Here is a 16,107-nt window from a genome sequence, read left to right on the forward strand (position 1 = left end):
TAACACTAACGAAAGATACAACACCAGAATAAAAGGGAATTTTAAATGTGGTAGATGTACGGTGTGTAAACACATTTATTGCACAGGGTCCAACATAGTGGTTAATTCTAGCAACATTAAAATCAATGGACACTTTAATTGCCAAACCACCAATGTGGTTTATCTTGCACTGTGCCAAAATTGCAAGGCATTTTATGTCGGAAAAACAAGTAGCACTTTAGAGAAGAACACCTACTAGACATCCAACATTGTAGAACAACCAATGCCTTGGCTAGGCACATTCAAAATAATGCTCAACATATATTCAAATTTTGTATCATTCAACATATCACGTATGACCAACAAGGTATGATTACAAAATATGATTTGGACTACAAAGAGTTAACATGGCAAATTTATTTGGATGCATATAGTACACCAGGTCTAAACGAATACCATACCATCACACCATTACTGAAACTTAATAGAATCAAAGGGAAATAAGTGTAACAGGTAGCACAAATTTATGTAAGATATCACAACCATATTACTGTTATTAAAATATTAATAATGGATAACTGGGACATAATTATATAAAAATGGATTAACTGTTACAGTAAATTCATACATACATAATATTTATATAATTTTACATACATTTTTTCAATATATTTAATAGTGTCAGATAATTATGAACAAGGAGAAATACATACACAACATAATGTACATAGATAAATAAAAAGTAACAACATAGTACATATTAAATTACACCTACATTATAAATATATATTCATTTACAAAATATTTACACAAATGCAATGTATGTTATCAACAAATTGATTATTTATTAGGACATCAACATAGTAAACACCTTAAGAGGTTATTTATTAACTAAATATATTTTTTATACAATGTACAAATTCATGTCATTATTAAATTATATTAATTGTATTTATTATGACATATTATATGAATAACTTTTACAAGTCATGCATTCAATAGTATTTTATACAGAATATGTTTACAACAAATGATTTTAAAGTTCTTATTGTATATGAATCAAATTGTTAATAGGGTTGTCAATAAGTATAATTACACATTAATAGTCAATTATATTTAATTGTTGGGTGTAGCTGTCTTATTTAAATGGTTTCAAACAATGTAATGATGTATTCTGATGAAGTTCGTCGTGCGGACGAAACCTAGGTAAAACAGTGTGTTTGGGAATAAAAGTTTGTTTTTATTACTGGCATTGTGCTCCTTGGAACAACCATCTGCATTTGAAAATACGTATTTACAACAATTACGGAGAATATCTGGCTGGTATTTGCAGGCAATTTTCCACTGACAAGTTTGGCTCCTTACCCTCCTATTTTATTTATTTTATTTGTTGGTGTTTGTCAATTTGGTTCCATGCTTCACTAATGGACCAAGCTGTCTGAGCATGATGCCTGGAGTGGGGCCCAGTCTGTACTCCTTAAAGGGACAATAGAATCTTTTTATATTTAGAGAAGGGTAGAAGACTCTTTTCCCACCTCTTCCATATTGTGAAAGGGATTTGGAAGATCCCTTCTCATCTTGGAATGCATTGGCTTCAATGATTATATTCAATGTATCACATTCCATTGCGTTTCCACCTCTAAGGTTCTGGTTGGCAGCACTAGATATGATAAATGCCTTTTTGTACATCTTTATTTCAGGTCTTCGAGTTTCTTCTCATCATATTGGATTGACTTCACTTTCAGTGTTAAGCATTGCCTTCTGGCCTGTCTTCACACAGTGTGTTTATTATTGTGCTAGCCTTTTTAACAGAGAACTTGCAGGAGAAGGAACTTTTGGTTCCCTTATTTGTAGGAGAGCTTCTTTGTGATCTACAAGGGACTTCTGTCTAATAGAAGCTTTTGCCTGACTCCTTGCAGGGTTTTTCTAGATGTGGGGGTCACTTATAGCCTGGTAGAAGGCTTTCCTTATCCTAACAAGAAATTTTTATTAGGCGTAGAACTTCCCTAGTTCTACGTGGATCAGAAAGTTAAGGGAGAGGACATAATGGATATTTTTTTCCCACTCGCTGCCCAGAAATATTACTGCATGCCTTTCCAGTTTGTCTGATTTGTTGCCTCCCAGCAAATTCATAGAAAAATAAATACCAGAGCTCATCCTCATTGCCCTGTGATGGGCAAGAAGGGTTGCGATTTCTGACAGCAGTACAAGCCAAGGCAGTATCTCTTGTTTAGAATGACATCCGGCTCTACCTCATTGCATGTTTACTCCATTAAAACATTTGGTCTTGCCACGTCTTCGGAGGAATTCTTGAAACTGATTAAAGCCACTAGAAAAGCTTCTAGTTTTTAAACATTTAATAAATAATAGCTCTGCTACTGGTCTTATTCACATAGTTTGTAGGTGATCCTAAATATATGGAGCATATTTTTGACTCGATTCTTCATTATATTCAGTACTGAAAATGCACATTTCCTTCATCTTAGCACATTGCAACCTTATGCAGACCAAAACTACGGCCCAGCAGTGGTTGGGCAAACAGCTCCTTTAATAGCTTCTGATTTTTGCCCTCCTTTGAAGAAGTCTTGTTCTTATTGAGATGTGAACTTCATCACTGACAGGCTTGCTTGTCCATTTGCACTGGCTGAATCTTGGGCTTTGATGGAACCTTATTTGGTCCCTTAAGAGTGATCCGTGTTTCCTTCTGAAAGTTGTGCCACAATTATACTTTAGCCAGTCCACTTACATTGCTAGTTTCTTTCCTTCTGAGAATGAGCATTCTGTACAACTGAATTTCCAGTTCTGCATAAATAAGGTGCATAAGTCGACAGACCAGTTATTTGTTTCCTTTGTATCGGGTAAGGTGAGCATTCAATGGCTAAGCAAACCCTCTATTTAGTGGGTTGTTTATTGCCAGCCACCTCCTTGAAATGCTGTCCAATGGGTGTATCTGCTTCTTTTGCCTTTCTCAGGAATGCATCAGATGTAGAATTATGTGTCGCAGCCACTTGGTTCTTTCTTTAACTAAGTGTTATTGCTTGAACTTGATTGCAAGTGTTAATCATCTGGAACTTTGGTGCTTCAAGACTTGGTCTTCCGAGTCCTTACATTTTGCTTTCCTCCAGTCCTGGCTTCCCAGGAAGGTTTTAATTGTTAATGTTTGCGATTCTTCCCAGCCTGTAGGGTCACATAATAACAGGTACATGCTCTCACCATATCAGTTGATGAATGAGAAACATGTGATTCAAATGCCCTGTACTTGATTAATGGCAGGGGCACTAGAGGAAACAATCAGGAAGAGATGTGAGTGATCAGTTGATGTTGGTTTGCCTGTCACAAGGAAGATGGGTTGGTGGAATCAGTACTTAGAAGAGAGATATGTGTGAGTCAAGCCACAGGCATTCACTCCCATGCTAAAAGGTGGAATATGGGGGTATGAGCGTGTCAAGGAAAGCAAGTGTGTGGAAGCTGAAACCTTTGTGAGATGAACCATAGCAAACGTGCTTGCCTGCTGACAGGGGGAGTAGTTATGAAGCAATAGAAAAATCTTCTGACTGCCTGCAGAGTGAGGGCATGAATCCCAAGCTGTTACTTCCCAGCACTACAGTGTACCAGACATAAGAATTAAGAGGAATAAATGGGCCCTTGGAGAGTGAGACTGAGTAGCTGAGGGGAGCAAGAAGGGCATATTGTCATTTGAAGTGAATGCTCATTACCTTCCCACTTGTCTGTTTGGATAGTCACTATCCTGCATCAGTTTGTGTATTGTCTTGTAAGTTAAGCAAATATATCATTTTATGTTTTTTCTTTTTGTTTCAGATGTGGTTGCTTAGTGCATGAAGGTCAGTTCTGGGAGTGCAGAGCAGAGAGGGGGCATATCTGTGTAGGATGTCGTGATATTATAATGTGCTGTCAAGAGGCTTGTATGACCCAGAGAGTGAGTGAGTGAGTGAGTTTGTGTGTGTGTGTATGTGAGCTGGAGATTTTCATTATTTTCTTAGCTGGAGACATCTGAATACAAAATGCCAAGACTTGTTAACTGCAGAATGGTCTTATTACTGGACGGTTAACATGTTGAGTACAGGTCTTTTTTATTACAGTCATCCATTGTTATTTTTGGGAGGGTCTGCACTTTGAAATTCCCTAATTTCTTTGCCTTAGTTGTAAGTCATTACCATTATGCTGGAGTAGAAAGCCCTGAAACTTTTGATTTCTTTGGGGCCATATTGTGGCTTTACCTAATTTGTCTTCATAGAAAATTGAACAGGTGCATTGGATCTTGCATTCTTCAAAAGTTGCAAAGGCATTCTTAGTCAGACATTTAATTTTCTTTGTTCTTCTTAGATAGGTGTGGTTAAGGACCTGTTACAAGCTGCCTCTTCATTTTGGTCGGTGTTATTTCAGGAGATGAGATTTTTTTAAGCAAGTTATCATGTGTCTGAATTTGTTGGTATCGTTGTTTATTAAGGATCCCATGACATTTATAGGAAAAAAAGGCAGGGAATTTCTGCAGTGCCGTGGCTAAATTTCCCTATCTCTATAAATACCATTTCAGATCTTCCCTGTAAACAAACCAGTAACCTAGAGGGGATCATGTCATACAACAAAAATGTTGTGTGGTCTAGGATTTTATGGTAAAAATGGCATTAGGAAATGGGATTGACTTATGCTAAAGTTAAGGGAGCAAGATGGATGCAAAGACAATCCAGTACGAGAGCATCGTTTCTCAATGAAAGTTGTAACTTTGTCTTGTTTTTTTTATTCATTTAGGATGTATGATGAGGGTCAGTAGTAGCAAGTGATACAAACTCTATTTGTAGGCAATATATGTGACTTCTTCAGAATCAAAGAAAGGGGTATGCTCTTTCAGTTGGGCCGCATCCTGGGAGTACAGAGTGTGTAAAAGGTGCTAAAACTAATGTTTTGTTGTATTTCGTGAACAAAATGAAGACAATCCATGTTTTAGGAATTTACTTGAACATTGAGTGGATGCAGGGGTGAGCTGGATTGGCCATATGGTGAGTGGCTTTACTTGGCCATTTCTACATTTCCGCAACCTTGTAGAGAAAGTTGTAATAGTATGATCACATATGATCTCTTGATATGTGTATACTATTATTTCTTACTTAACATTTTTTTGTTTTAAAACTTGAAATCTGAGAATGAATTTTTTTTGTAGTTAGTTTCATCCGTTCTTGTCCACTGTCCATCAAGCCCATCCCTCCCAGTCACTCAGGTAGCCCATTTCTTTTCTGAGGTGAAAGCACTATGACCCATTCCCACCTTGGGTGAGTTTTGAAAGAGCTTGGAGGTGGGGGGGGGGGGGGGGGGAGTCATCATCCTTGCTCTTAGGTTCCTGTACTGAGCTGTACTTCCTGCACATGTTGGTTAGCATCCAAGGGTTTTGTATGCAGGGGACTTTCTGATCCATATCTATACCTCATTGTGTAATGGGATCAGTTGGCCCTAACCCCCTGAAGATATGCACCTTCACGAAATCCCAGTCTACCCCAGGATTCTACGATGCAAAGTGTACCATGAGCGCATCCCCCTTCCCTCACACCAAAGACAGATGAGCAGGCTAAACCTTCCCCTCTTCTCTTCCATACCAGCTCCAACAGGTGTCTGAGCTACTAACTGAATCCTGGTTACGTAGGTCATAGTGCAGGCTTTATTCCTGGATGTCAGAAGGGCTTTTAAATGTGAGCTTATTTACTTGAGCATTTTCTGTTTTTCTGATGGATGTGTGTCTGTTTTGAAGGGTAAAATGAGAGAAGATCTCTCAGGCTTTGTTTTGACTTGTCATGTTTACTTCTGAATTCAAGCACCTCCTTTCCGTGGTGTACTTCTGGCTTCCTCACATAATGCCCTTGCTAGATACACATGACTATGAGAAACTCTCCTACAGAATAGACTGATCTCTGCACAGCTGATTTGGCAAGGCAGCAATAGATCCCAGGAAAAGAACACTTGTCCATCACATTGTGGACAGCAGAGTGTTTATGAATGACTTACTCCCTAACCAAGATTTAAGTACCTTTCTTAAGGCACTAGAAAGTATGCACATTCCCATGTGTTATTAGAGTGGGTGATCTCTTATCATTCACATGTAATATACTGCATGCTCCCAAGGGTGTTGTGGCATTACTCATGCCTCACTAGCTTACCTCAAAATAGGTAAGCCTATAACTAGGGGTACCCTTGTGGTTCTGATTGAACCTCAACAATTGTGTATCTTATATTGTTTGTGGATGATTTAGCTACACAGCCAGGCATTCTACCCCCACGCCAGTGAGCTTCCAGTGCCTTGATGACATTTTGATGTATTTCTTGAATTGTATGTGAATGCTTAACATATTACTTTCCTAATTGCTCTTCCTTCTTTAAGTACAAGTATCCGAGTATGTTTGTGTCAGAAATATTGACCTAAGAAATTGTACCTAATACAGTGCATAGTCTGCCTAATGGCTCTGTCTTGCTAGTTAGCTCACATGAACTGCTGTGTAAATCTAACTTTCCAAGGTTCTCATGTAACGAGAACAGCTTTTATATCTGGAAGTGGAAATATTGGTGAATAAGATGCGAGTCCAGGGAGGGTCACTAGGATCCATTTCAACGCATGCTAGTCCTGTGAGTGTACTCGTATGCCAAGTCTTTCTTTCTTGTAGGCTCCTTGTTTAACTAAGCACATTAGACTCATTTTTTCATTCTTTTGTTTAAATATTTAAATATCTATTTTATAAATGTTTCAGCATCAAGTAATGCATATATGAATTATTTAGTGTGAAATTTTTTGTTAGATACCCTGTGTGTATTTATTCATTTATTTATTTATATGGTGTAACACACAGGGTAAAACTCATGAATGTGAATGCTCTAGCTCTGTCTGACATTTACTAAAATGTCTCACTAGGAGTTATAGTTTCCCAGGAACTTTGATGTCATGACTATGGCTTAATTTCCCATGGATAATAATAATAAAGGATTACCTTATGATTTTTTTTACTCTCTCTGCAGGCATATTATTACTGTGCTATCATTGAAGATGTCATCCTGCGTTTTGCTTGGACAGTCCAAATCTCTCTCACATCCATGAATGTTTTCAATTCAGCATCAGATGTCATTTCAACAGTGTTTGCACCTTTAGAAGTATTCCGGTAATGAAGGAGTTCTCTCTGATTAGTTAATCACTTCTAGAACAGTGTGAATACTAGAACTAATATAGTTAGTTATCCTTCGTGAATGCTTTTTGTGGGCATGCCTTGCTGGGCAGAAATGAGCTTTCTCCTGAAGTAGAATATTGGTTATTTACATGTGTGTTCTAGCTGGCTTGATACAACTGCTATCACTGTGCTCTGGTATTTTATTGCTTCAGATGTAATGTTGTTCTTATTGAAATTAACAGACTTTTGCATTCCAGGGATACAGTAGATATAAAAAGTTTATGCACCCTGTTAAAATGCCAGGTTTTGGTGATATAAAAAAATGACACCACAATAAATCATTTCAGAACTTTTCCCACCTTTAATGTGACCTATAGCCTGTACAATTTAATGGTAAAACAAACAAATCTGTTAGGGGAAAAATATAAAAAAATAAAAAATGTACAATAAGCTGGTTGCATAACTGTGCACACCCTTAAACTAATACTTTGTTGAAGCACCTTTTGATTTAATTACATCATTCAGTCTTCTTGGGTAGGACTCTATCAGCATAGCACATCTTGACTTACCAGTATTTGCCCACTCTTCCTTGCAAAAGCACTCCAAATCTGTCAGATTGCGATGGGACTCTCTTGTGCACAGCCCTCTTCAGGTCACCCCACAGATTTTCTATTGGATTTAGGTCTGGGCTCTGGCTGGGCCATTCCTAAACTTTAATTATCTTCTGGTGAAGCCATTCTTTTGTTGATTTGAATGTATGCCTGGGGTCATTGTCATGTTGAAAGGTGAAATTCCTCTTCATCTTCAGCTTTCTCGCAGATGCCTGAAGGTTTTGGGCCAAAAGTCACTGGTATTTGTAACCATTTATAATTCTCTCCACCTTGACTAAAGCCCTAGTTCCAGCTGAATAAAAGCAACCCCAAAGCATGATACTGCCACCACCATGCTCCACCGTAGGGTTGGTGTTCTTTTGGTGATGCAAAGTGTTGTTTTTGCGCCAAACATACCTTTTGGAATTGTGGCCAGAAAGTTCAACCTTGGTCTCATCAGACCATAACACATTTTCCCACATGCTTTTCGGAGACTTGATGTGTTGTTTTGCAAATTTAAGTTGAGCCTGGTTGTTTTTCTCTTTAATTGATAGCAGATGTTTACCCAAGAAGACTGAATGTTGTAATTAAATCAAAAGGTGCTTCAACAAAGTATTAGTTTAAGGGTGTGCACACTTATGCAACCAGCTTATTGTACGTTTTTTTTTTCTTTTTTCATATTTTTCCCCCTAACAGATTTGTTTGTTTTTCAGTTGAATTGTACATGTTATAGGTCACATTAAAAGTGGGAAAAGTTTTTAAATGATTTATTGTGGTCTCATTTTTTTATATCACCAAAACCTGGCATTTCAACAGGGGTGTGTAAACTTTTTATATCCACTGTAGGTCTTCATTTTCTCTACCACAGTTTTTTATTTTATTGCTGTTCTGTATCTTATATGGTTTGCTGTCTGATTTCTCACTTAAGTTGCTGGGACACAGATTACTTCATTTCCTTTTACTTTTAGGGTATTCTTGAATGTGCTGATTTCCCTTTAGATTTGCATTTGCTAACTAGGTCTGCAAGTAACAGTGACTGGTTTAGGAGTGGTGGAAAGGCATGTACCACTCGTGTTTTGAATGAAGATGGGCAGCATGGCATGGATATATCCCTGCATAACATTTCATCAGACTTTAAATGTTATTCACAAAGTGCTTTGCATTGTGGACTTTGTACTTAGTTTCATAAACACTAGTTGCACTGCAAGTACATTTCTTTTGGATTGATTGATGCCTGTTTTATTTTCAGTATGTCTTTTTCATAAACAAAGAATATCTGTCTTGTAAGCTTGAGTACAGATAAAAATGTTTACCATGCTAATCTGTCTAAATCAGACTAAGACATGTTTGTATCTGCCATTCTTTATTTAAGCAATAACCCACGCCTGGCTATGGGTAATGCTGGATTTACCCACGGTTGATGTGGTTTGGTCATGAGGGCGAAGCCCAAGTGGACAAACAAAGACAACCGTGGGTAAATCCAGCATTGCCCACACCCAGAAGTGGGTTGTTATTGCTATTATACAATGACATTATTTAAGAAAAAAAATACTTACTTTTCTTAAATAATGGCATTGTATAATGCCTCTGTGCTGCCCTTCCGCAGCTGTCCGGTATTCTGCGGCAGTTCTGATATACTGCGCATGCGTATGCTTACGCAGTACATCAGAGCTGTGTGTGGAAGCAACAGAGAAAAGAAGATCTCCGTTGCTTTTTAAAAGTGTCTCGCTATGTTAAAAGAGTTTAACATAGCTTTAAAAAAATCAACGGAGAGCTTCTTTTCTCTGTTGCTTTTTTAAAGCTGTCTTGCTATGTTAAACCCATTTATCGTAGCGAGATTACAGCAACGGAGCTCTTCTGTTCTCCGTTGTTGTTTAAAAAAAAAAAAAAAGACATACTAATGGAAAAGTCCGGGCGACTGGACCTTTTTCCATTAGTATAAGTCTGATTTACAGCGGACACGCTGACTAATCAGAGTGCACGTTTTGGAATATTGATGGGGGGTCATTGCATAATGTTAATGATTGCATTCTGATGTTCTTTTTCTGTCCTGTAATTTAAAGTCAACCTGTATGAAATATTTTATGATATTTTGCATTTTAGAATGTGTACTATACAGTGCATTTTTGTACATGAACTAGTTTATTCTGAATTTTGGTTGTGTAACCAGTATGCTTTGGGTAACTCTTTCCTTAGGACATTAATTCTGTATTTTATTTTATTGCAGTTTACAGGGCATTCATTCTGAATATCTGCTCACATTCAACATATAGCACAACTTTTTAAAACTCATTCATGCATTGTACTTTAGTTGTTATGTTTTGCAGATGCTCCATCACATGTTAACTATGCATTTTTTTGGGAGGATGGGGTGATACTTTGCTTCTGAAAGGGGCACCAAAATGTGCAGATGTAATGTGGTCCTATCTCGCCACATTCTTAACTGACGGGTTTGGCTCCGACTCGGCCGCTATTTACTAGTTCGAAATCTCTGATTGGCTGGGCTAGCCCAAGATGCACCACGCCCAAACCCCCAGATTGTGGCTAAGTACCTTATTTAAACTGTTTTTTTAGCTTATTTTTCTAAACTTTCTATCAAAAGCTGTTCTTACAGCTACGTTGAGTGTATCCTGTGTTTTGCGACTAGTTCAGTTAATTTTTTTTAGTTTTTGTGGATTCCTTGTGTTTGGCGGGCTAGGCCCGTTTAATTTAGAGGGCCTTAGCCTCTCCGATGTCTGGTACGTCTGTAGGGGCATTTAAGTTAGAGCCCCTTCCATCAACTAGCTTAGTTTAAGTTTTTTTGTGGCATCCTTGTGTTTGACGGGCTAGACCCATTTAAGTTAGAGGGTCTTAGCCCTCTCCTGTGTCTGTTAACTCTGTTGGGACTTTTAGTTAGAGTCCCTTCCTCCTGCCTTCCTTATCTTGTGTGTGGTTTATTGTGAATTACCATGTCAGGCAAAGATCAGAAGGAGCATAAGCCTTCTGGTTTTAAAAAGTGCGCCAAATGTTCTTATGTCTTTAACAGATGGCCATGCCATCTGTGTGTATTGTTTGGGCGCCATTCATTTGCAAGAATCTTGTAGTGTTTGTCACTCCTTTAGTTCTAGAGTCTTGCAAGAGAGGAAAAATAAATTGATTCTCAGGGGCCTTGTCAAACCTGCCTTTGAAGAAGCTTTGGAGTCTGCCTCCCCTAGTGGGAAAACTAAATCTAAACCAAAAAAGAGATCTCTGGCTCCATCTAGTTCCTCTGAGCCATCGGAGAAGATATTGAAGACAGCTCCACCTTCCTCAGCTCCATTGGCTTTGGAGCCTAGGGAAGGAATTCCTGTGTCTGAGTCGGCTTCCTCGGCTCCATTGTTATCGGCGCCGCAGGAGGTTTCTGTGACACTGGAGCTAGCTTCGGCTCCGATTCTCTTGGAGCCGATTCGGAGCCCTTCTGCTAGTCTAAACCTGGATTCTCTGGGTAAGATATCTCGACCACCTTCTGTGTCCTCCAAGTCTTCCAGGTTATTGGATTTGGATGTGGATAGAGTGGTGCAGAGGCTCTTTCAGGTGCCGGTGTTAGCCAGGTTATTTTCCGCTCCAGCCCATTCGGCTCCGAAGCCTTCCCTCTTGTCGGTTCCGATTATTCCTCCTCCGGGCACCTCTGTGTCATTGGAGCCGAGGTGTTCTGCGTCAAGTGAGGTCCTAGGGTCGGCGCCGATACCCCCGTTAGGCTTTTCGGCTCCGACCTCGGCTCCAACCTTTTCGACTCCATCTTCTAGTTGTGGCACCCAGGTTTCCTCTGTCGGACCCAAGGGGGTACATCGGGGCTTCATCCCTCGGCTCCAAGTCTCCCTCTTGGTGCCTCGGCTAAGGGAACCCCGACTCCGATTGTGGTTTCGGAGATGGGTCGGTCCATGGATTTCGGTGGACCCGCATTTGAGGCCATGAGGAGTGCACTGGCCAGGTCTTCAGTGACTTCACTCGAATCAGCTACTGCTTCCTTTGACACTGGGGCTGGAGCCTCTGACACCAGCGGGGCTCTAACGCCCAAGGATACTTCCATATGTGGCCCCCAGCTTTCTGAGGGTCCTTCAAATTCGTCGCCTGAGGAGCCTCCCAGAAAGAAGTCATGCAAGAGGAAGCACGTTGACTCCCCGAATGAGTCCAGCACTTCTGATACCGACCTCGATGACGCAGAGGGGGTCCCCCAATTCATCCTCCGATGATGTCTCATTCTCCCATATTCTGGAGATTTTAAGGCAGAGAGGCGACTGGCCTTCCAAATCCCCATCTGAGGATGAGTTGGTCCTCCTCAAAGCCTTCGGAGCCCGACCTTCCACCTCCTGGGTGTCTCCACCCTTCTACGAATTGTTAGACTTTATTTGTCGAAGGGTTTGGGAACACCCTGACTCCGTGGAACTGGTGGCCAGCTGCCCAAACAAGTTTCTGTCTGCACACCCGGAGAAAGAGTTCCTAACTAAAGGAGTTCCTGTAGATGCCATGGTGGTGGCGTCTGTCACTCAGCAAGAAGTTGCAGAAGCTTCTGCTTCCGTTCATCCTCCTAACAAGGAGTCCAGGAATATGGATCAGTATGGGAAGCGTACCCTGTCTTCAGCAACCTTTACTTTGTGGTCGTTGAACTATCTTTGCCATTTTACTAGGCTCCAAAGAGATCTCCTTAAGGAATTGGGAGATACCCTGTCGGGTAACTTGCCTGAGGTGGTGAATCAGACTGTCAACGCCCAGTTGTCTACCCTTTCCTCTATTGTCAATTCGTCCATGAGGCTCATATCCTATGCAGCCGAAGGAGCGGGTAGGGCAGCTAGCTCAGGTGTAGCCCTCAGGAGGCAAGCCTGGATGTGCCTGTGTCACTTCGCGGAAGCCTTCAAGTCTTCCTTCACTGACTCCCCCTTTGATGGGTCCTCCCTCTTTGGACCCAAAGTGAAAGACAGTCTCACCAGATGTGAACAGGAGGGTAAGACTTTGTCTGCCGTAGGGGCCTGTTTCTTGCTTCCCTCTAGGCCTTATCCCAAGGCACGGAGGGGAGGCAAGATGTGGTTCAGGAAGTCTCAGAAGTCTTTCCCCGTCGAGCATGGTGACCCTTCCTCCAGGGGCAGAGGAGGGGGAAATTACTCTGGAAGGCGCCGCTCTAGAGGCGGAGGAGGCCCCCGCAACTCAGGAGACCGTGAATCATTTTGTGGATCTTCCTACCAATGTCCCTGAGGGACTGCCCGACTGTGCTACTCTGGAGCCAGTCAGGGGCCGTTTTTTGAGGCATCCTCTAGCCTGCGAAAGTATCACTCAGGATCAATGGGTGCTCCGAATAATTACCGGAGGTTACACCTTTCCCTTTCTTACACCTCCTCCCCTATCCAGAAAAATCCCAGAATTTCCATCCAGTCAAAGAGATCAAGCAGTGCTAGAGGTTTCAAAGCTGCTGGAAAAAGGAGTCATCCAACCAGTCCACTCAGACCAGATCGGATCAGGAACTTACTCAAGGTTATTTTTGGTGCCAAAAAGGACAGGGGACCTGAGGCCCATTCTGGACCTCAGCCGTTTAAACCGATTTGTACTGAAGTCCAAGTTCCGAATGGTCACTCTTCAGTCCATTTTCCCTTTATTGGAAAAAGGAGTATAGATGTGCTCCATAGATCTCAAGAATGCTTATTACCACATCAAGATAAACAAGGCATCCAGGAGTCACCTACGCTTCCGGCTGGGAGCCAGTCACTACCAGTTTCGTGCTCTGCCTTTTGGTCTCACCACAGCCCCCAGTGTGTTTACCAAATGCTTAGCAGTGGTGACAGCCCACTTGAGACGTCAAGGATTCCAGGTTTTTCCTTATCTGGATGACTGGCATCTCACCGCCCCCTCCAGGCATCTACTCGTTCGAGCCACGAAGGCTAACATCACATTGTGCCAAATACCTAGGGATTACCTTCAACTGGGAAAAATCTGTGTTGCGGCCATCACAACGTGTTGCATTAATCGGCGCAGAGCTAGACTCCGTCCAAATGAGAGCCTTTCTTCCAACAGAAAAAATCAAAGTGCTACAGGCTCATGTGTTGGACTTTCTTAGTCAGACTTGCTCTTCAACTACTAGGATCCATGGCGGCTATCATCATGCTAGTACCGCTAGCCAGGCTGCATATGCGGATCCTCCAGTGGCTGGTCTCGGTCCAGTGGTCCTTTCAGGAGTTTCCTCTGTCTTATCCCATTCTCATCACGGAACAATGCCGACAAGACCTACGTTGGTGGCTTCAGTCATCCAATCTAGACATAGGGAGACCACTGACCCCCCTGTCTCCTACCGCCACGGTGACCATGGACGCTTCCCAGATAGGTTGGGGTGGCCATTATCTGCGCAGAACGGTCCAAGGCACATGGCAAGATCACGAGGTACACTTACACATCAATGTCCTGGAAGTGAGAGCAGTGCATCTAGCGTTGCAAGCACTTCAGAGCTCTCTTCCCAAGGGGACGATTTCTATTCTTTCCGACAGCATGTCAGTCGTCTGGTACCTAAACAAGCAGGGTGGAACCAGGTCCTATCCCCTCTGCAGAGAGGCCATGAGAGTGTGGAACTGGGTGGTGTCTTCCCAACGCTTTCTAGTGGCAATGCACATTCCGGGGAAGTCCAGTGAGTTAGCAGACAGGCTAAGCAGAGCTATTCTGATGCCTCACGAGTGGTCCTTGAACAACCGAGTTGCAACTCAGATCTTCTCCAGGTGGGGTCAACCTTGCTGTGATCTGTTTGCCAGCCCCCTCAATGCCAAGTGCAGCAGGTACTTCACTCTGACCCCCCCCCCCCCGGGGAAGTCACCCAGGGATGCCCTAACCCACGATTGGCCCCCAGGTCTGCTCTATGCCTTCCCTCTGTTCCCTGTATTATCAAGAGTGATTCAGAAGGCAGCTTCCTTGGGAAGCAAGATGATTCTTATCGCACCATACTGGCCTCGTCAAGTTTGGTTCCCCTTTCTTCAGAAGTATACAGTGGACGGCCCTTGGACTCTGGAACCAGTACCAGACCTATTGACTCATCAGTCGGGTCAGTTCCATCCATCCCTATGAACCCTCAGGTTGACAGCGTGGCTGCTCCACTTCCATCCTTAGTTAGACTACATTCCTTTTCACCTGAGGTGTTGCATATTCTGTCGTCCTCCCACAAGCCTACCAGAAAACTATACTCTAGCAAATGGAAAAGATTTGCTATCTGGGCTGAAGCACAAAATCTAGATCCCTTCACAGCCCCCTTGTCGGCAGTATTAGATTTTTTGGCTGTGCTCTTCAAACAGGGTTCTGCTACCTCCACTATTAAGGTACAGCTGGTGGCCATTTCTAACTTTCACGTCTCACATGAGCCTTCCCTTGTGGGCCATAAACTTTGTAAAACCTTCCTGAAAGGAGCCTGGTTACTCCACCCGCCATTATCACAACCAGTTTCACCATGGGATTTAAGCTTGGTGCTTCAAACCTTAACTTCTACCCCCTTTGAACCGGCTGACACTTGTGGATTAAAATATTTGTCTTGGAAGACAGCCTTTCTGGTTGCCATTACTTCAGCCAAGAGGGTATCGGAGCTTCAGGCCCATTCCATAAAGCCCCGGTATTTGGTCTTCCATAAAGATAGGGTTTCCTTGAGACTCAACCCCCCTCCTTCCTTCCTAAGGTATCTTCTACCTTTTGTCTTCACCAATCCATTGAGTTACCAGTTTTCTTTCCAAACTTTTCAAATGAAGCAGAATTCAAATTCCACCAGCTGGATGTTCATAGACAACTAAGGTTTTATTTGCACAGGACACAACCCCACAGGAAATCGGATCAATTGTTTGTGTCCTTCTCAGAGAACAAGAATGGTAGCCCTGTGACTAAAGGTACTATTGCTAAATGGATTAAGGACTGTATCTCCTTTATTTACGCATCAGCAGGCAGAGATTTACCTTTCCCAGTTAAGGCTCATTCTACCAGGGCCATGGCTGCATCAGTAGCTTATCATGCTAGGCTCTCCTTGGATGACATCTGTGCTGTGGCCACCTGGTCCTCTCCGCACACCTTTGTTTCTCATTACAAGCTTGATTTGGTGTCTAGAGACCGGGCTTCCTTTGGTTCCATGGTGCTCAGGAGTATTGTCAGTGAGCCTCCCAGAATGTAGGTGCTAGGGACGCTGTCCCATCAGTTAAGAATGTGGCAAGATAGGACCACGTTACATCAATTAGTTATGTACTCACCATAACGTCAGATGTATGTGGTCCATCTCGCCTACTTTCTTACGTACCCGCCCACCGTCCCCCAACCTGTTGGACTTAGGTTCATAGGTTCATACTAGGCTATCTGCCCTAGGGTATTTATAAGCCTAGCCAGAGTGTGTTTGGCTTTCGCCACCCATTTTA

The 16,107-nt window shown here is 42.1% G+C and overlaps 1 protein-coding gene across 1 annotated transcript in view; it reads left to right on the top strand.

Moving 5' to 3' along the window:
- The window catches only part of XPR1 (xenotropic and polytropic retrovirus receptor 1), a 2,667,923-nt gene that overhangs the window by 2,578,594 nt on the left and 73,222 nt on the right, over positions 1-16,107 (top strand). The window contains 1 exon segment of the mRNA XM_044085740.1: positions 6,997-7,136. Coding sequence (XP_043941675.1) covers positions 6,997-7,136 — 140 coding nt within the window.

Source organism: Protopterus annectens, chromosome 10.part0 (assembly GCF_019279795.1).
Source record: "Protopterus annectens isolate FY-2018-M chromosome 10.part0, PAN1.0, whole genome shotgun sequence".
Classification (NCBI taxonomy): Eukaryota; Metazoa; Chordata; order Ceratodontiformes; family Protopteridae; genus Protopterus; species Protopterus annectens.